The 22336-nt window shown below is 36.3% G+C and overlaps 1 protein-coding gene across 3 annotated transcripts in view; it reads left to right on the top strand.

Annotated features, from left to right (window-relative positions):
* Positions 1-22336, top strand: part of CRPPA (CDP-L-ribitol pyrophosphorylase A) — a gene marked incomplete at its 5' end in the record, with an annotated part of 305540 nt that overhangs the window by 119554 nt on the left and 163650 nt on the right. For all 3 annotated transcript variants that reach the window (XM_082662257.1, XM_082662256.1, XM_082662255.1), the window contains one exon: positions 9209-9306. In XM_082662257.1, the coding sequence (XP_082518383.1) occupies positions 9209-9306 (98 nt within the window). The remainder of the gene's footprint in view (positions 1-9208; positions 9307-22336) is intronic.

Genomic DNA, 22336 nt, shown 5'->3' with positions numbered 1-22336 from the left:
CCCTATGCTAAAACCTGGGGGTAATGTTGGGAAATTATAAGTTACAGAGTTAGGAGTTTGTGATTTTGTGGGAGAGAAAGACAAATAGATAATATAATCCAATGTAAAAACTATAATGAAAGTAAAATAAAAATGTAGAACAGGATGAGAGGGAAAAATATCGTTTAGGATGCTAACTTCACGTGGACTCGAGTTAGAAAGCTTAAAGTTCACAATTCATGGCAGTATGACCTTGGGCAATTTACTGGCTTTATAGCCTCGCTTAACTCATCTGTAAAATGGGGAGAATAATTTCTCTCCTTGGTTGTTGTGATGATTAAATGAAATGATGTATAAAAGTATCTACCGGGCTTCCCTGGTGGCGCAGTGGTTGAGAGTCCGCCTGCCGATGCAGGGGACACGGGTTCGTGCCCCGGTCTGGGAAGATCCCACATGCCGCGGAGCGGCTGGGCCCGTGAGCCATGGCCGCTGGGCCTGCGCGTCCGGAGCCTGTGCTCCACAATGGGAGAGGCCACAACAGTGAGAGGCCCGCGTACCGCAAAAAAAAAAAAAAAAAAAAAAAAAAAGTATCTACTGCAGTAAAAAGCCAAAGCAATATTAGCAATAATTATAGAATGTCATGAGTACTAAATAATCAGAATGAATGCACTGACAACCAGAATGATTGCTGGCTGTAAGGAACTGATGTGGCTCTGTTGGTGTGTACTGTCTGACCATCTCCTTTGCCAGTAGACTTACTAGGGTCACAGTATGTGTGGATTTCTTTCCACTTCTGAAACTACACTGAGGGGCCTTTTCCCATGAACGTTCAAATTCAGCAATGCAGTGGTTACCTGGATATAAGGAGAATCCTAGTTGTGTGGCTATACGTGTTTGAGAGAGATATCATTATGTATCAGAATTGGGGGTTTGGAGATGGGGGGTACTGTAGTTTCACAAAATTCTTCCTGCTCGTTCTGTTCCTCCCTCCTTTTTTCTTCTCCTCTCACCAAAATACATCTAAAGCATTTGCCTAGTGTTACTAATGCAGATGGTGCTTGATGTAGTCCTCACTGGAGAATTAGACAAGGAAATGTGATGGCACTGCAGGCGGGGGGATCATGAACATTATTGCAAAGATCATGATGTGTCCAGGGAATTGTAGGTGGTATTATTTGGTGGCTGAACAATGAGGTGTAAAGCCCAACGTGTTGTGGGTGATTATATGTTGCCCTGTATAAAATATATGGAGGTGGGAATCCTCTGGTCAGGACTTTAGAATTATGAGTTATCTGTTGAAGAATGCTTAAAATTTTTTTGCCAGTGAATTAGTTAGAGTTCTCCAGAGAAACACAACAAATGAGATATATACATACACAATAAGGAATTGGCATACATGATTACAGATTATTAAGACTGACAAGTCCAAACTCTACAAAGCCAATGTCCCAGTTCAAGTCCAAAGGCCAGCAGACTACTGTAGAATCAGGAAGAGGCATGTTTCAGTTTGAAGGCTGTTATACAGGAGAATCATCTCTTACTTGGGGGGAGGCTCAACGTTTTCTTTTATTCAGGTCTTAAAATGATTGGATGAGGCCCACCCACATAAGAGAGAGCAATCTGCTTTACTTAGTTTACAGATATAAATGTTAAACTCATCTAAAAACACCATGACCAATACCCAAATTATGTTTGGGCAAATATCTGGGCACCCTGTGTCCCAGGCAAGTTGACATACAAAATTAATCATTATAGCCAGTAAAGTAAAATCAAGTTGCACATTATTTATTTTTGGCATTATTATTAATTATTGACAATCATACATATTCTTTGACCATTTAGAAGTTGTCATGCATGGGGATGAGGTATTAACTGAAAATTCTGAGCTTATTAATTATTGCTTACAGCTTTTAATTCTAACTTGTCGATTTCCAAGTTATGTTCCAGTTTGAATTTTATGTTGTCACTATGAGAGCTGTGCAACACTAGATGTGATATATAAATGAAGTTATTCAGTGTAAATAAGAGTACTTGTTAAAAATGATTTTGAGGGGAGGGATGTACCCTAGTGCTTTAGATATCAAAATATTTCATCATGTGACACAGGTGCCTTTTAGAAAGATTTTTAAAAAGCTGTTTAAAAGAGAGGGTAGTATGAAAACTAAAACTCAGAGAATAATATTAGTCATCAAGTTGACTGGTCAGGTATGATTTAAAGTTAATTTCAACGTTTTTCCAATTTATCCTTAGGTCTTTTTTGGGGCGAGAACAAAGAGTAGATTCTTGTGTTAGAGTTTTTATGATTCCAGGAAGTGAAATGACTATGGTTTTTCCCCAGTGCTATTGTTTTTATTTTAAACTCTAAATGTTTCTAAGAAGTGCTTTATTAACAGTTAGAACAGCAGATCAAGAATTTTAAAGACTTCTTTTTTCTTTTGATTTCATCATTAACCTCAAGGAAGTTGATAAATACTTTGTTTGCATTGAGAAATAATAAGGATTAATCATATTAATGATTGGAAGGTGTTTTGTGGTTCATGAAAAAAGTGAATTTTAAATAATGTGCCTTTTTTCCCCGTCTTCGTGAGTTGGGGGATACTAGAATAACTGTGGAAGAGAGGAGGTTCAATTTATTTGAGCCCTGTTCCTACAGCTTACATTCTTTCCCATTTTGGCCCTCCATCTGCATGGTACAAGTACAGTTATGGCAGATGCCTGTTTTTGATGAAGATCTTAAGTACATCAACGTTTTCAATTAAGCCTGTCAGTGCATGTTTGTGGATTCATTAATAGAAATCATGTAACATGTTTCAGCCTAGGTCTAATGGACAAACTAAGATATGAACGATTAGAGCTAGAAGGTATCCATTTTAGCTTCAGAGGATTTAAGTGATGAAAACAGGGGACTATTGATTACTCAAGATGTGTATTCCGTTACTATATAAAACTACTGCATATTTGGTGAAACTTTGAAACTTGAAAAGCAGGGGGACAAAGTTGATAGGGATTGTTTATCAAACTCTGAAATGTTAAGACCACAAAGGCACCATTTGGAATTAGAGATGGGTTGTATTTTGGTAAGATAAAAGGAATCTTAACTTATATTCATAGTGAATGTATATGACCATGATAGCATTTATTCTGCGAATATTTATTGGGGATATACTTGTACAAAGCATTCTGGATAACTTTACACATATTAATTCATACAATCTCATTAATTCTCATGTAGTATCTTTTATTATTCCCATGTCTCCTGTTTTTCTTTTAGATACTTATAAACTCCTTATAGAAAATTTGGCTTTACATAGTAATTGTTAGTCTCATCTCGTTTCATACACGTAAAATGCTGTCAAAGTATGAATATACTATTTTCAGATAGAGAATTTGTATAAGATCTTGAAAAATTGCATTTACCTCAATAATTTAACAAATATTGGACACCCAAGAAGTGCCTCATACTTATAATTGAAATACAAACATTGCGTTTTTTCTTATAATATTGCCTTTAAAATATTGGGCACGAAATGTCTAAATTGTAAACTCCAGTGAGCCATGCAGATCAGAGAAGGAGTTGGGTGGGTTTGGGTTTCTTTAAAAATTTCACACTGAAATATCAAAGGGAAATGAGTAACCCAACACATTTTTTTTCCTCACTAAATTCGTCATCCTTCAGTTGCCACAATATGGAGATGAGAGAAAACTACAAACTTATCCCCAAATTATTATACTCAAAAAGACTTATACCATTTTGATGGGATTAATCAGCTATCGTAGGTAATTTTTATGTTTTTTTAAAGATAGAGAAACCTTTTATAAACCTCACATTATAGAAAATCAGTGCAGTGAGTAAGCAGAGGTTTTCAACCTGGCTGAACATTAGAATCACTTTTGGAGCTTCAGAAAGTACAGGCGAGAATTTTGTTGGATGAGTTATAAGCATATGTATTTTAAAAATGTAAAGGCAAAACAAAAAGGTACTGAGAGTTGATTCTTAAGTGCAGCCATGTTTGAGAACCAGTTGAACCTAGTTTAGACTTTAAATGACCTTAGCCGGATAGAAAATTTATCATTGTTGGTGCTAAATGGTATTGATATGGACTGTAGACACTTTTAGAAAGTGGCCAGTCTGGCACAGACTTCCATGTGGAATACAAGTAACTGGGAATTACAAGAAGTCAGCAGACAATACAGAAACCAACAAGATAAAAGATTGACTTTGTTCATTATTATGTTACGCTGTCTTGAATCTAGGTCCTTATTTATGTTTTGCTCAGTTGATCTTTAATAAACAGAATTAATTTTTTAATAAATTTATCCAGCTTTATTGAGATATAATTGATGTAAAACATTTTAAGTTGTACAATATGATGGTTTGTTACATGTACATATTGTGAAATGATTATCACAAATAAGGTTAGGTAACAGATCCATCACCTCACGTAATTAAAAATTTAGAGAGGTGAATTTTAAAGTCCTCTACTATTTATATGTGTGTATGTGTGTGTATATAAATCTATTTTTAATTGTATCTTATTTGTTTCTTGGGTTAGAATATTTTTTTATTTTAATATACTTTCAAACTTCAAAGATGGCAAGAATAGTACACATAACTTCCATCTGTCTTTTACCCAGATCACCAGTTCACGGATTTTTTACATTTTGACCCATTTGCTCTATCATTTGTTTATATGTGAGCTCATTACCATTTCTTCTTGTGTATGTTCATGCTGTCTTTTGCTCTTTCTCTCTCTCTCTCTAGCTTTCTCCTTCTCTATCTCACAGAATTGTGAGATACTTAGTGGGTGTTTTAATCTGTTAAATTTATGGCAACTTCTTGCACAATAGCAGACTAATAAGGACAATAAAATTAATAATCCGTGAGTCAAATGAGAAATCACAGTGGAAACTAGAAGTGTACCAGGTTAGAAAAAAATGAATGAAATCTTTTAAATTGAAAATGAAATAATTTAAACTGAAAAATATCACAATGTTGGATGTATAAATAAAACTGTTATTAGAGGAAAATTTAGAGCCTTCAATGTTGATCCTTGAACAACATGGGGTTTGGAACCTGACCTTCCTCACAGTATAAAATTTGTGGATAGCTTTACAGTTGGCTTTCTGTGTCCACAGTTTTGGATCTGTAGATTTAACCAATCACACTCATGTAGTACTGTACTATGTACGTATTGAGAAAAACAGGTGTAAGTGGACTCTCGCAGTTCGAACCTGTATTGTTCAAGGGTTGACTGTATTAGAATAAAGGAAAAGCACAAAAGCCCACTATTTTTTTTCTTTTGTAATAAATTAGAACAGTGAACTAAATCTATAGATAGTAAATGAAGAAGATATTGAAGAAAATACTGAACATTCATAAGTTAGAAGACAAGCATAAGAGAGAATCAACACAACTTTTATTTGAAAATGTTAATAAAATTGATAAAACCTTGGTAAAAATGATCATGAAAAATATTGAAGGCTCAAATAATTATTATCAGAAATGAAAAAAGAGCATCAGTGATGATCCTATAGACATTGCAGTGAGATGTGAGCAACTTTGTTCGTCAGCTTGGGCTGCCATAATGAAATACCATAGACTGGATGGCTTAAACAACAGGAATTTATTTCTCACAGTTCTGGAAGTTGGGAATTCCAAGATAAAGGTGCTAGCTGATTCATTTTCCAGATAAGGGCTCTCCTCTGGGCTTGCAGACAGCTACCTGCTTGCTGAATCCTCACATGGATGTGAGAGGAAGGTTCTGGTGTTTTTTCCTCTTTTTATAAAGGCACTAATCCCATCATGTGGACTTCACCCTATGAGATGATCTTCACTTCATGATCTCATCTAAACCTAATCACCTCCCAAGGACCCTACTACCTAATACCATCACATTGGGGGGTTAAAACCTTCAACACGAATTTTGGGGGAACAGAAACATTCAGTCCATAGCTTTATGCTAATAGACTTAAATTTAGGTTAAATGAACACATTCATAGGCAAATACAACTAGGAAAAGTTGTTCATCCATTTAAGATATTGAATCTAATTAAAAACGCTACCACAAAGACAGTTGGCTTTTACCAGTGAATTTTACAGAAACATTGAAAGAAGAAATAACAACAGTCATACACATTTCTTCAGAAAATAGAAAAAGAGAGAACTTTCCAACCCATTACATGAAGGCAGTATAAATGTTTAATAAACCTCTCACAAGGACCTTATAAGAATAAAATTACAGGCTAATTTTTATCATGAACATAGAAGCAAAATTCTAAAGGCTGCATTATCAGATTAAAAAATTATGATTTGGAAAAAAGGAAATAAAATTTTGTTCACAATTGACATGTTTGTATATATAAAAAATTTGAAATAACTTGTAAACCCTTAGAATTTATAAGTGAATTTAGCAGTTACTAAATGCAAAGACTGTATAGAAATCTTAAGATATTTTTATACGTCAACAAGTAGAAAATGCAACTAAAGATATTATTTACAATAGCATCAATAATGTTTTTTAGAAATTTAACAAAAGTTGCAAAAAGACTCTACACTGGAGACTGTAAAACACTGAGAAAAATTAAGAAAGATCTCAATAAATAGAGGAATATATTATGTTTATAATTGAAAGGCTTCTGATTTTAAAGATGTCATTTTTGTCTAAAAAGCAGGTGAGGGACTTGCCCGGCTGTCCAGTGGTTAGGACTCCGCGCTTCCCCTGCAGGGGGCCCCAGTTCCATCCCTTAATAGGGGAACTAAGATCCCTCAAGCTGCACACATGACCAAAATACTTAAAAGTAAATAAATAGGTGATTTTGTGCAAATTTATTGTAAAATGTATATGGTAATGCAAAGATTCCCGAACAAAAAGCTATTTAGAACAGCTGACACGTGGCAAAAAATTAATGCCAAATTGATTTTGAGTTACTTCATTTTATTTATACAGTTGATCTTTGGGCAACATGGGTGTTAGAGGCACTGACCCTCACAAAATTGAAAATCCACATATAATTTATAGTCAGCCTTCCCTATCTGTGGCTTTAACCAACTGAGGATCATATAGCACTGTACTATTTCCTATTGAAAAAAATCTGTGTATGAGTGGACACTTTGCAATTCAAACCCATGTGCAAGGGCTAACTGTATCTCAGTTTTGGAGGGGGATAATGTCCATTTTAATTTGTTGTTGATTTACATTTGATAGAGGTTGGAATTCTATAAAGGATATATGATGAAACAAGGAAGGGAAATCTGCATATGTTGTGTTTTGTTTTAAAAAGTATTGTTAATGCATTATTTTATGAATTAGTCAGAATTGTTGTGGTACCATTATATATGTAGTAAATTACTTTGTACTTACACAGTAAATTTTTTATTATAATGTTTTTGGTGTATGTGAAAGAAGCATTTGGAAATGTAACTGGATTTTTGCTAGGACATTACAAAGTCCAGATTTCTCCAAATATTTAAGAGAATACAATACATACATTTGAATTAACTTGATTTTCAAAAGCTACTGCTCGTACTATAGTTACATCTAAAGCTTTCAGGACACTCTAGGTATTCAGGAAAGCATGGGACCTTCATGTTCTGGCTTCACTGAGTATACCACTTCATAGCTCCCTGCTAAATCATCCAATGATTTTTTGAGTACTTATCTTGTCTCTTGTCACAATAAGTTTATGCTTGTACCCTTTCTACCCCAATACATTAAATTTTTAAAAAATCTTGTTTCTCTTAATCACTTTCAAAGCCTCTTGGCTCTACTAAGCAAAGTTTACCTTTCAAGAGTGAGCTCCTTGCTGATTTTAGCATAAAGATTTATTGAATCTTGTCAACCAATTTCCCTTTCTAATCACAGTGATGTTCCATAGCACTTAATATCTGTACCCTCCATTTGTGTTCTTAATTATATTTAATTTTATTAGGCTTGTGTAACTTAAAATTATGGACATTTTCAAGTTGGTAGGAACCTGAATCTGTCACATAGATTCACAATAATATTGTTTGCAGGGTCATCATGAGACATAGTGTGAATATCGGGTGTGGCTCTTGGAACATATACTATTATTGTTAAGTGGGAGGTAGGTAGTAACAGGAATACCATTAACTGGTGACATTATTATTTTAAATGTTTTGGACTTCCCTGGTGGTCCAGTGGTTAAGACTCCACGCCTCCACACTTCCAATGCAGGGACATGGGTTTGATCCATGGTTGGGAAACTAAGATCCCACATGCCATGCGGCGAGGCCAACCAAACCAAACCAAAACAAAACAAAAATCTCTCTTAGAATTAATAAAACAGCTGTGACTTATTGAAAAAGAAAATAAACTTTCGTTCTCCCCAGCTTTTTTTTGAAGAATCATTAACTATTGCTAGAATAGTGTTTCTAGAGAGCCTGTTATGTGGAGTTGCCAGTGTAAGAAGCAGCTAGGTCCTAAGTTAAACTCACGTTTGGTTTGGGACTCCTATTTAAAACGAGACTTTAAAAAAAAATCCATGACATAATACCATGAAATGTGTTCTTAACTGGCAGCAGTATAGCCATTTCTTAGTATTTTAGATCTGTTTACTGTAAAGGAGGACTGCACGTATTTGGGGAGAGTGCATCCAGGGTTTACAAAGGTGAATATCACTATGTCATACCGCTTATGATTTTAAATTATATCATCTCAAGCCTTCCAAATTCGAAGAAACCTATTTTTGACTATTTTCACTTGTTGTGGTAATAGTTAAACAAGCAGGAATTTAATTGAATTGACTGGAATGGCAAGGAAAATGCTGTGCGTAGCCAGGGCACCAGGTGGCACAGTGAGCTGTATGCAGGAGACATCTTATGACCTAACCAGAGGATCTGCCTGGGAGATGGGATTCAATCAGATTCTGGGAGATTCCTTGTAAATGTGGAAGGATTGAATTCTTGAGCCAAGTAGCTGTCACCTGCAGTTACTCTCTTCAAATATATCCAAAGATCCTTATTTCTGTTGCTTACATGATGTCCTGTTTACCCACCCACAAAATGTTAAAGGCATAGATTTACTGACTTGGATGGTCAGTTGAGTCCAGGACATCTCTGTGCAGTCCAAGTCACTCCACTTGGCCTAAAGCCCACACCTCCCTATTCTTGTTCAATAGTTATGAACAGCGGGTTAGTATAGGTTTCAGCATACTAGGGCTTTGTTCCATATTCTGTTTGAAACAATATTATTTTTCTTTTTTATCTCAGAAAGAATTTCACAACAAATTTGTGTAGTTATGGACACAAAAGAAGATGAAGAACATGTAGGTCATCGTCTTGAAGAAATGCTAAAAAATGAATTAAATGTAAGTATTCAAAGATCCAGTTTGATAAAATACATTTGATTGCTACAGATTTTTATCATACAAAGATGCTTTCCTTGAGAAGACATAAAAGTACTTTCAAGCTAATTTTCGTATTTTGCTGTAATGAAATCCTGTGTTTTGCCATCACTTTTGACTTGAAATACAATTAGTTCCCCTTCTCCACTCCTCTTCTGGATTTCCTCCCCACCTTCATTCTCTGAGTTCTATTTCTCCTTTAAAATTCAGCGTCAGTGTGACTTCTTTAGAAAGCCCCCCACCCCCACCCCGCCCCGGTGCACAAGAGCCCCTGCGTGAGGTTGACACTTGTCTTGAGAATCACAGTGGCCAGCACATGCTAGATGCTTACTAAAGTTTGTTGAATACATGAAGAAAAGAAAGAGATTAAGGAGAGAGAGAAAAAAAAGAAACAGATATGCAAAAGATAGCATAATTATGACATTGAAGAAGTGAATGGATGTTTCTTGCCCCCCCCCCTTTTGGAACTGATCAAGGTCCAGGTTAACCTCATATTTAATATTAGGGTGAAGGAAATGCAAGAAGTAGCCGTGAATGTGAAGCGGTGTATAGGAATTATTTACTACTTTTACCCCTAAGGACATCCATTATTTTTGTGACAGTTTTGTGCTTTGAAATGTTTTGCTTGCCAAGGTGATTTTATTGTTTTCATCAGTTTCCTTGTTTTCATTAAAATGTGTAACTGCCTGGGTTTATGATCAACATGTCATGGCTTTTTAACAACATACGTAATTCTAGTTGAAAGCAAAAGGAAAAAGTTTATTTTAGTAAGCTAGTTCTATCATGATAGCACAGTCAGTAAAGAGAACAGGCTCTGGTATCAGATTGCCAGTACTCAGATGTCTGTTTTATTGCCTCATTTCCTTATCTTAAATTGAAAATGTTAATAACATCTGCACTGTAAAGTTGTTGGGACAACTGAACTTTAAAAATGTATTTTAATGTGCTTAGAAAAGCATCTGCCATACCGTAAGTTTTCAACGAATATGAACCATAAGAGACTTAACAATGGCGTCTATTAACATCTCAACTCGTCAGTTGAGATGAAGGTGTGATAGTATTAAGTAGTAGATACTACGAGCTCCCAAATTTCAGTCCTGTATTAAATACATGAACTGTTAAATACATAGATTCCTGGAATGTGTAAATATTTAGTGAATCATGTGGGATAAGTTCTGGAATTTCAGTTTTTAACAAGCTCCCCGTGGTCGTTTTGATGGCAGTCAGTGCTAAATCCTACCAGTAGCATTTGGAGCAACAATCTAAAACTGGAAAGAAATGGCAGCCGCCTCAGCTGTCTCTTGGGTGTAAAGGTTATACTTCAATCTTCTTTTCCAAGTTGCCTTTATTCGTAGACTTTCTGAGTATTCCTCCTCTGTTGCTGGAAGTTTTAGCACCTTGTTCTTTGCTTTCTATCTCAAATTCACCTGTTAAGAATCTGTTCCTAAGTTCTGTGCCCTAATTTCTCTGCTGCACCCTGCAGGATATTTAAGTGTACATAACTTCCCATTGTCTGACCTCGTGAGACAACGTTTTGCCTGAAAAATAGTCTTCTACTCTTGGATAATTTCATTCATGCTTTATCCATTCAGTGCAGAAGCCAATAAGATGGAATCCTGAAAGAGTGTTACTGGGACTTGGGCTATCAACCCTAGGTTTAGAGAGCTGGGTTCTACACTCTTGTTGAGCATCCAACTGATGCATCCTGTGTCACTCATGCCTTGGTCTTCCCAGTGTTAGATTCTACAAAGAGTCCTTTTTGTTACAATTATTATGATAGTCTCTTTTTGTTGCTACTTTTCCTGTATATGTTTGGTAATTATTGATCTAAAACAAATAGACTGCCAGATATTTCTTCAGCAAAGATAGGTTTCTTCAGGATAAACAGACAATTGAAATTTGGGGTCTGCAACCATGACAAGCCACATGCAAGTCCCCCCATAGCAAGGGAAGGACACTTTTATAGAAGGAGCAAGGAAGTTGGGAGGGCTAGAGTAAATAGCCTGTGGTTTCTATTTGCTGAGTCCTTGCCAGGAGAGAAGACTGTTTCTTCTTGTTGGGCTCAGCTGTAGTCGCAGGGTGTGAGGGCTCCCCCTTCTGGTCTCGCAAGTCTGTTTTAAGAGAGAAATTTGTTTATTCATTGTTTTGTGTGTTTTTTTCTAATTTTTATTAGAGTATAGTTGATTTACAATGTTGTGTTACTTTCTGCTGTACAGCAAAGTGAATCAGTTATACATATACATATATCCACTCTTTTTTAGATTCTTTTCCCATATAGGCCATTACAGAGTACTGAGTAGAGTTCCCTGTGCTATACAATAGGTCCTTATTAGTTATCCATTTTATATATAGTCGTGTGTATATGTCAGTCCGAATCTCCCAATTTATCCCCCCCCGCTTTCCTCCTTGGTAACTATAAGTTCGTTTTCTGCATCTGTGACTCTATTTCTGTTTTGTAAATAAGTTCATTTGTACCATTTTTAAAGATTCCACATATAAGCGATATCATATGATATTTGTCTTTCTCTGTCTGACGTACTTCACTCAGTATGACAATCTTGAGGTCCATCCACGTCGCTGCAAATGACATTATTTCATTCTTTTTTATGGCTGAGTAGTATTCCATCATATATGTGTATACGACATCTTTTTAATCCATTCATCTGTTGATGGACATTTAGGTTGCTTTCGTGTCCTGGCTGTTGTATGTAGTGCTGCAATGATACATTGGGTCCATGTATGTTTTCAAATCATTGTTTAAATAATGATATGGCATTTAGGGATACACAGAATGGTGTGTAACTGGCGCTGTGTGATTTTTTTTTTCCAGGGCCTTCGCTTCTCAGGTCCTGTCCTTCTCATTTCCAGTGTCCGTTGTTTTCAGTGCACTTCATCTACCTACCTGTTGGGCCCAGTCTGGATATAGCCATTATCTTAACTGTGCTGAAAAATAAATACTAAGGCTATTTCTTAACTTCTGACCACAATATTTTACCTTTCCTTATCTTACACTAAATTACTCTAACTGCACATATTTAAATTTTATAGGAAACTCTAATCCCACTGTCTTCTCTCTTTCAGCTACCTTTTGTTTCACCCTTTACTTCGATACCATGATCCATCACTTGAGTGGATCATGGATCTTTTACCAGCATCTTTAATACCCTTGTCCTTCTATTAAACCCAGTTAGTAAAACCTCGTTCATGTTATTAGTCTAACTTTTCACTTCTCTGAGCCTGTATTCAGTCTTAACACTGCTGGAGAAAAGTATACCACAGTGTAGATCATTGTACTTGAAAAATACTGGTCTTCGTTCTTCACTGGGCCCTGAATGTTGTAAAGCAAGCATACCGTGATTCCATTGTGAGCTCCCCATTCTCCTCAGTGGATATTTTAAACCTTTTCCTCTCTCCTTAAATGTCTAACCCAGGTTTCTTAATCTTGGCACTATTGGCATTTTGGACTAGATATTGTGAGGGACTGTCCTGTGCCTTGGACACTGTTTAGCAGCATCCCAGTCTTCTACCCACTAGATGACAGTATTATACCCCCTAGTTGTAGCAAACAAAATGTCTCCAGACATTGCTAAATGTTGCCTGGAGCGGGGACAAAATCATCCTCCGGTTGAGAACCACTGGTCTAACCCCACCATCTTTACCTCCACTCTTAAATATGGTCTTATCTCTAACTTCAGAGTATAATTATATACTCCAATATGGGAACATTCCTATCTTCCAAGCCCCAACCTTTAAAGAATCTTGCATCTGTAGCCATCTTCTCATTGAGACTATTTCCTCTCCTGAGCTCTGGTTCTCTTCCCCCCTTCCCCCTCCCCCATAAACAGATACATGTTCCTTCCATTAAAACAAAAACAAAGAAACAGTTCTAAACCCAAGGTTACCCTGTAGCCAAACTTCTTTAAAATAATTTATCTTCTCATTCCTCAGTCCACTGCATTTTGACTTCTGCCGCAACCTTCCGTAGGCTGCTCTCGGTGAAGTCCTCAGTGACCTTCCTATGGGAAATCCACAAGACATTTATCAGTCTTACCTTATTTATTGCACCACTTGACTCTCTTGTCTGATACTATTTTTTCTAGAAGGAGTCTCATCCAGTAGATTCTGTAACATCTTGTTTTTCTTTTATCCTTTTTCATTTTTGGCTGCTGCTTCTAAGTTTCTTTTGCAGGATTCAAGATTCTATTGATGATATTTAGATTTTTGGACATAGGTAATTGGACGTCTTTAAAAAAAATGCTGATGGCTTCCAGTATCCTTCATTTGCTAGGGACACAAAATATTCTCTAGCCCTGTGTTTAATTATTCATTTTCCTGCATTTCAGATCTGTATATTCAGTCGGAGGTCCCTTAAATGTCCATGATGTCGATGATATTTCACATTCACAAATTCTTTTTCCAGCCAGTCCTTCTCCATCTGCTAAGGTTTCAGTCTGTGAAAATGCATATCATTTCCTCATTCCCTAAACCTCGTATAAAGTTTGACTCATTCTCCATCTCACTCCGAAAGCAAATCAAGTTCCAAAACATTTGAATTCTACCTCTCATTATCATTCATATGTGTCCTTTTATCTTCATTGCCACTGTCCTAGGCACCCCAGCTGTTGTCTGGATTATTGCAACAGCCTGTTAGTTGACCTCCAGCCTTCAATCTTGCCCCTCTCAGATTTATTCTTTATGGGGCTGTTTGAATGATTGTTCTGAATTGTTTATCATGTTATTCCCTATTCAAATCTGTTTCTTGGTTTTCCATTGCTTCTAAATTAATATAAAAATGCTTTGCTATGTCTCATAAGATCTCTCACATGACTAATACTACTAATAAAAATAACAATAATAACAGCCAATGGTTTTCAGCACTTATTTTATGCTAGGTACCATAGCAAGTGCTCTTAACAACCTTTTGAAATGGGTACTGTTAACTTTTTTTTCCAGATGAAAGAACTGAGGCATAGAGGGGATGTTTTTTTTGTTGTTGTTGTTTTGGTTTTTTTTGCGGTACGCGGGACTCTCACTGTTGTGGCCTCTCCTGCTGCGGAGCACAGGCTCCGGACGCGCAGGCCCAGCGGCCATGGCTCACGGGCCCAGCCGCTCCGCGGCATGTGGGATCTTCCCAGACCGGGGCACGAACCCGTGTCCCCTGCAGTGGCAGGCGGCCTCTCAACCACTGCGCCACCAGGGAAGCCCTAGAGGGGATGTTTAAATGGTTCTTGTTAACATTGTTGTGAAGGGGCAGAACAGGGACATGGAGATGAACTTGGATTCATGTAACACCAGAATCTGTCTTCTTAACCGGCACCCTTGCCAAACAGCCCTGCACTCTCTAACTGTGCACTCTTCAGGCCAGCTCTACTTTTTGCAGCTTCTCAAATGTGATAGTACTTTCTTCCCTCCAGGGCCTTCACCCACGATGTCATTTTCCCCAGGGAACTTTTCCTGAAAAGCTTTGTTTTTCCCGTGAAGTCTGGTTTATGTACCCTTCTATTGTGTTTTGTGAGAGGCTATACAGCCCCATGTGAGGTCTTCCCAAAGCATGATGCAGTCTTAATAAAAGGGGGACATTTATTGAATGTTGAATAAATAAATGAATGGATAAATGATCACAACTTCTTATTACTAAGTTGGACATTGTATTATATATTGTACTGTGCTTGCTGCATAACAAGTTACCCCCAAGTTTAGTGACCTTAAGTAACAAACATCTACTGTCTCAGTTTCTGTGAGTTAAGAATCTAGGCACAGCTTAGCCAGGTTCCTTTGACTCAAGGTCTTTCATTTGATTACAGTCAAGCTGTCTGTCCTCTATAGGCTGTCCTTTACAGTCTAATCTGAAGACTTGATGTGGAGGTAGATTCTGCTCTCAACATTACGTGGTTGCTGGCAGGTCTCAATCCCTTGCCATGTAGGCTTGTCCACAGGGTTGCCTCACCACATGGCACTCAGGATTGAAGGCCCAGTAGTTTTGTAGCCTAATCTTAGAAGTGACATTCCATCATTTCTTTCGTATTCGGTTTATTTGAAGCAAGTCTGTATGTCCAACGCACACTCAAGAGGAGGGAATTATATGTGGGTATCGTTGGGGAGTGTGTTTTAGAGACTGATTATCACAAACTGTTACTATCTCAAAATAAATCTTCTGAGTTGTAAAAAGAAAACACCCACTAACATGGCCATCCTAGTTTCCTGTGGCATGTGAGGCAGTACTCTATATAGACCTAAGTCTTCTCTGAACTTCAGAAATTTGCTTTATTGTACCTAAAATTTCCTCATCAAGATCATCATCCGTGTCAACTATAATTCCCTAGTCAAATGAGTCACACAGTCTATTTTATATGGATTCTAGGCCTTAGTAATTGAATCTACCAGAAATTCTGTATAAAAAACCCCAGAGATGATCAGAACATTCTGAATAGTTTTGGAATCAACAACGGACACGAGGCCCTAACTAGCCAAAACCAACAGCCTGAGGACATACTCTCACCAAGGAATGAATATAATCTCCTAATTAAATGTCATTCTATCCAATACAAACCAACCAAGAAAAGAATTCATGACTAATTTGTTTAGATTTTTATGTTGATCAGTCCATAGTATAGCCGTAGGTAACCTGTTGTATAATCTGATGAAACATACTGACTATAACATGAATTTTAGAAGAAATGAGTCTAATGAAGGTAGAAATTGTAAAACGGAATTTTGTGTGTCCTGTTAACTTACTCAGACAATCTTGGTTGACCTTCAGAGGAGATGTCATTCATTTCTGCTAAATCTGCCCTGGCTTCTAAATTTGCCTAAAAACTATTAACCCACACAAGGACTTATCAGGATGTTTTCTCTCATAAACAGTCACAAGACTAACAATTATGGAGTGCCTTCCATTTGTCAGAGAGAATATTATGTATCTTAATCCTTTAAAATAAACCTATGACTTTCCCTCTCATCTTACAAATAGAAATAGGGAAACCTTATGGCTTAATACTTTGTCTAAGATTATGTAACTAATTGAATGTAGGTGCTGCTTGATTCATTATGATTTCTACTACTGAATATTTTTCTAAGAAACGGTGAAATAAAGAATTTTAAGTTTGACAGAAGGATTATATCTAAGGTCAGAAAGAAGTCTCCTTGTAAAAGAAATTACCAGTTTTCTACAATTTTCTCTCCCTTTATAAGGGCACATTTATCTTATGGCATTTTTCAGCCTATAACTTATAGACAAACACAAAATGCCACATATTCTAATATTTTTACCTCCAGAGCTTTTGTCTCATTTTGCAAAGGACATATGAAAAGCATGAAGTCACCACTATTAAAATCCACGCACCTGTAGGGCAGATCTGTGTAGGTGTGGAGCTGCTCAGTGCACAACAGGAGGATTGTTTTATTGGCATGAAAAGAAAGGATGTTTCCTGATGAAACTGAAGGAAGAAATTGAGTATGCTTATTATAATTATCCATGCTAGATTTTGAGACATACCTTAGTGATGAACTGAATATCTCAACTCTAATGTAATGATACACACCAAATACATGGAGGAGGTTGCTAAAAAATGAAATAAGGAACTAACTGAGTAGAGACTTACTGCTCCCACCCTCCATACACATGCAGATTTCACTCAGACTTAAATTTCAAGACTTCATTATCAGGCTTGTTAGATTCCTTCTTTGATTTCTTTAAGAAGGTCGAAGTATTTCACAGAACCTACCTACTTTGGAGATAGAGGTCTCTAGAAGATACGTCAGGGCAGTAGACAGTGATGGAAGAGACCTCGCCCCTTCTTCCCAACTCTCACTGAAAAATAATTTTTGCCATATACTGTGCTGAGAACAGTAAGGAATTTAGAAGTAGGAAGAGTGGTCTTTCATTAGTTACTTAATTCATGAATGTATTTACCAAATATTAAATGCCTATCAAGATTTAGTCACTGGATTTATGCAGTTGAACTAAGCAGGTATTGTTCCCTGTCCTCAAGGAGCATACTGTGCAGTTGGGGATAAAACAGTAAACAAACACACAAAAAATGTTTAATTACAAATTGTGATAACGATACTAAGGAAAAAGTAAACTGTCCTTATGTAAGAGAGCCCTGGACAGTGATTTAAATTGCGAGTAGAGGGCAGTAAGTGAGCATCTCTTGGCAGATGTGGCATTTACTTAAGGCTAAACTGGTATTCACGAGTTAGCTATTTAGAGAGAAATACAGAAGGAACAGTGTGTGAAAGGTCCTTGAAGAGCTTCGTTCAGGGGCACTGAAATAAGGCTTGTATGACTGGAGTGGAGGTGGACTGGTGGGAGGTGAGGATAGAGACCGCGAGGGTCTAAATGCAGCCTCGTAGGCTTTGTTAAGCATACTGTGACTACCACCACCTACACTGCTACTGTAACCACTACCATTACTTACGTTTTGTCCTACAAGCAAAATGAAGTGGTAGAAGACTTGAGCTGAAAATGTCACGATGCAATTTACATGTATAAGAAGACTGTTGGCGGCTGCTGCTTAAAAGTAAAATTCTATGGAAAAAGACAGGTAGTATTTAATGTTTTTATACATCACAGAACCCCTAAAATCACAAGTGTCTTCAACCCAATTTTTGTTCCTATAATAGAAGAAAAGAAGCTCCTGAAGAATGCTGATCTATAATCTGGACAAACAGGGACCATAGGGGCTTTTTGTGTGTTTTGCTTATCCACCCCTTCCTGTTTCCTGGAGCACATAATTTAATTATTGTTTTGCGTAACCACAAATGACAAGCAGCATATAACTGAAAATCATTTGCTTTCCTGGGTGAAAGGCATGCTTTGGTTTTGTCGAGGTTGTCTGTGGTACCTAGTTTATTTTTCCTAATGCCCTCAAGGTTTTGCCCTAGTTTATTTTTCCTAATGCCCTCAAGGATCTGTGCCTTTTTTTTTTTTTAATAGACGTAACTAAATTCAGTGTATGACATATTCGTCAAGCAAAACATCCAAAATAGCAAATGAAGTAAGAAGAAAAGCAGAAATTAAAGAAATAGAACAAATCCAGTCATCTCAGCATTGTAAGACCTGTTCAAATTAGGGTTATTTCATGCTGATTTTGGCACATAACATTTTAAAATATTATGTTTAAAGTACCGATTTTTCATTTTTTTGAAGCTGAACACTGTACAGTGTAATAGTGAAATAACACTGTGAACAATGTTTCTCGGGCCTCTGAGTCTGAACAGTGCCAACAGAATTAATTCATTTAGAGTATGCGGTTTTGGTGTATGTACAAGACTACATAAATTAGCTGAAGACCATCCAATAAAATCCATTTAGTTTGTTTGGGATGTTAGCCAGATTTCCTGATCAGTTTTCCAGAGGTAAAAATGTCCAAAAATCACTGGACCACCTAGTTGCTTGGGATGGTATTAATTATGTTCATGCTCTATTTAATAAAATTAACAGTTTATAATTATAATTGGTTGTCAGAGTTTTAGAATTTGGTTATTAATGAGGGAGTAAGGATAATCCTCCCTAAATGCCACTTTCTTTACTTTTTCTTTGTATACTTAACATGTATTCACCTTTTGTATCTGTGTGTATTTTTGAAACATAGGGACATATTGAAATATTACTCTTTCTAAAGGAACCAGATGGTTAATTTGTAAAAATGATAATCCTTGTCTGCTTAGGAATTAGGTCACTGCACACAAGTTCTAGTTATGTTATGCTAAGTTAAAAACAAATAAGCCAAAAAAATAGCCAACATCTAGATTTGGGGATATATTTGTAAAACTCAGGTCTCCTCTTGTAATTCAGGAAATTGATTTTACACACATGGTAAATGTGCTTAGAGGGAAAATTTTTATAAGAAGCTGAAAAGAATTGCTCTTTGGCATGTAGATTATAGTTTCCAACCATCAACAGTTGATTTTCATGAATATGTATACACTAATTTTCTTATGCTATTTAAATTGAGATAAAGTTTTAAAACTTATTCACTGATGTCATTTCATTTTATTGATTTCTTTTTGGTTCTGAATAGAGGATATGTAATGTTTTTAAAATAATAATTTTATACTTATTAATGTTTCCCTAATAATTGAGTTTGGTGATACATTTCAACTATTTGCATGTGGTATGACTATAGTTAGTAACACCATAAAGTAGATTATTCTTTTGTTCTGGTGGCTTTAAGTAAATAATGGCTCCAAGGTTTTTGCTGTTTTAGGGAAACTAAACCAAATATACCCCTTTGAACTTGTGGTCAGAATAAATTATCCATGGTGTCTTGGTACCTGAGAACTTGTTTTCAAAGCTTTGTAGTACTTGTCTCCTTAGGTTAAATATCTCCTCTCTTTCTCCTCATATCTTCAATGACTGTTCGCTGCATGTGAGTCAGAGTCTATACATTTTGACCCATTATTTCAGACCTCTCACAGTCGATGCTGAACCTTTCACTCACAATGTCAGCTCTTTTGTGGCCCAGCGTATTGTCTTGCTCATGCTTTGAAATTTTCTAGTTTTCTCTCACTCTTTTTCACTCGGTGTTCTGCTTGATTGCATGCCATCCTTGTCAGTTATGTTTAATACTTGATTTAATATTACTCTTTCCATGAAGTTGTTCCCATTTTTTCTGGTTCTTGGACTTTCTAAACTACTTACCAACAGAGGTGTCATTCTGAATATGCTACGTTTTATTGTTATTCTTTTGCCTATCGCTTTCACCATCTCTTTTATCGCTGATCTCTTGCACAGTGCTGTGTATATGGAGGAGCCAGATAAATAGGTGTGGTTAGTGGTGGTAGAATGATGAACAAGCAAGCTTCTGGAATACCCCTCCACCTGGACATCAGCCAAATGTGTTTCTGGAGATAAAGAGGTAGCTGCTGGGTGTCCATCAATCATGTGAACAGTTGAGAAGAGTTTAGAACACAGAGTACACCCAAGAAGTTATAATTGATTTCCCAACCAGAAGAAAACTGTTTTTACAAATGGAGGGAAAAGAATAGCAAATAAAAGATGTTGATGAGATGAACTGGAGTTAGCTATGGTGATAAAGTTGGTGGCCAGAAGCCTTCTGTCAGGAAAGGGGGAGGGAGAGAGAGAGAGTGATGGGGAACTGAGCTCTGCTGAGGGGGAATTGCAGTGGCGTGAAGAAACAGGTCCATAAGCAACATTTTAAGGTGTATTCTTTAGGATCTGTAATAAGATTCTATATCAGGATATGAATCTACCTTTCTGTATCACCTAGAAACATACTGCTTTAAAAATATCCTGAGGTAGATAATTGTTCACATACTTCTGAAATAAGTCACATGATCATGTTTTTGTTATTTTTGCTCAAAACGTAATTTATCCTTAATATTTAAAAAATGTTTTGGGCCTATGGGCTAAATGTATATTATGTAACTCATAATGGAAAGTTGTATGAGATGGAAATCTTATTTTATATATACAGTAATTATATTTTTTACTCAAGAGGAAAATACATTAATAAAAATCTCTTACTATGTAGGGTCTGAACAATTATATTGGCAGTATTTGGATTTTACAAGTGTTAGGGTGGTATTAAATATTCCTTAAAGTTGGGAATTCGCTGCAGTCACATGGTTAGGACTCTGAGCTCTCACTACTGAGGGCCCGGGTTTGATCCCTGGTCGGGAACTAAAATCCCATAAGCTGCACAGCATGGCCAAAAAGAGAAAAAAGAAAAAAAAGTTAATCAGTGCATTGTTTTTTTGTGGTTACATATGAAGGAACTCTTCACTAAGCTACTCATGCATGTTTCTAGCTGATTTTAGTTTTCTTCTTTTTTTATTTCCTATCTAATTTAAAATTAGAGACAGTGTTGAAAACTTGGTAACAGACAGAGTTCGAGCTGAGAATATATTATGTCCTATTTGTTTTTAATTTTTATTGGAGTATAGTTGATTTACAATGTTGTGTTAGTTTCAGGTGTACAGCAAAGTGATGCAGTTACACATATACATATATCCACTCTTTTTTAGATTCTTTTCCCATATACATCATTACAGAGTACTGAGTAGAGTTCCCTGGTCTATACAGTAGGTCCTTATTAGTTATCTATTTTATATATAGTTGTGTGTATATGTCAATCCCAATCTCCCAATTTATCCCTCCCCCCTCTTCTCTCCTGGTAACCATAAGTTTATTTTCTATACCTGTAACTCTATTTCTGTTTTGTAAATAAGTTCATTTGTATTATTTTTTTAGATTCCACATATAAGCGATAGTATAGAGACCTCATCTAGCCATTTTGAACACACTTGTCATATTTATGGTATGTTATTTTAAAATTATATTAAAACACTTGTCTGATAAAATACAATTTTAGTATTTCCCTTGTTAAAAAATGACTCTACTAAAACCTTTAAGTTGTTAGAATATTACTGCTTTTGATGTCAGCTACTGATTTCTGAATAAATGCTGAAGGCCAGAAACCACAGCTCTCCATTTAGCCCAGGATTTTGCAGTTGCTACGTTATTAACATTTTGGGACAGATAATTCTTTGTTCTGGAGGCTGGCCTGCGTGTGCATTATAGAATATTTAATAGCATCCCTGTCCTCTACCAACTCGGCACTGGTCGTACTTCCCTCTCACACTTCTGACAACCGAAAATGTCTCCCGATATGGCTGAATTTCCTCTTAGGACAAAGTTTCCCACAGTTAAGAACTGCTAATGTAAACTTTTGTTTCATGCACACTCAAATTTTACAATGGCTTGGGGATAAAGCTGTGTGTGTGTGTATATATACACACATATATATACATATATATTTGTATATGTGTGTGTATATATAATTGTAATTTCTAATGAATGCATATCTAAATGAAATAGACTATTATCTTTAGACTATTTAAATCATTTATAACACTAATTGGAAACAGTAGTTGGTGTGCATTCTAATTAGTGATTTCAAATTAATGACACTTTGATTAGAACATAACTTGTACATACTTTATTAGTGCATATGTATATGGAAACTAG

Source organism: Grampus griseus (genome assembly GCF_964374135.1).
Source record: "Grampus griseus genome assembly, chromosome: 9".
Classification (NCBI taxonomy): domain Eukaryota; kingdom Metazoa; phylum Chordata; class Mammalia; order Artiodactyla; family Delphinidae; genus Grampus; species Grampus griseus.
Note: the sequence above shows the minus strand (reverse complement) of the source record. Positions and strands in the feature narration are given on the sequence as shown.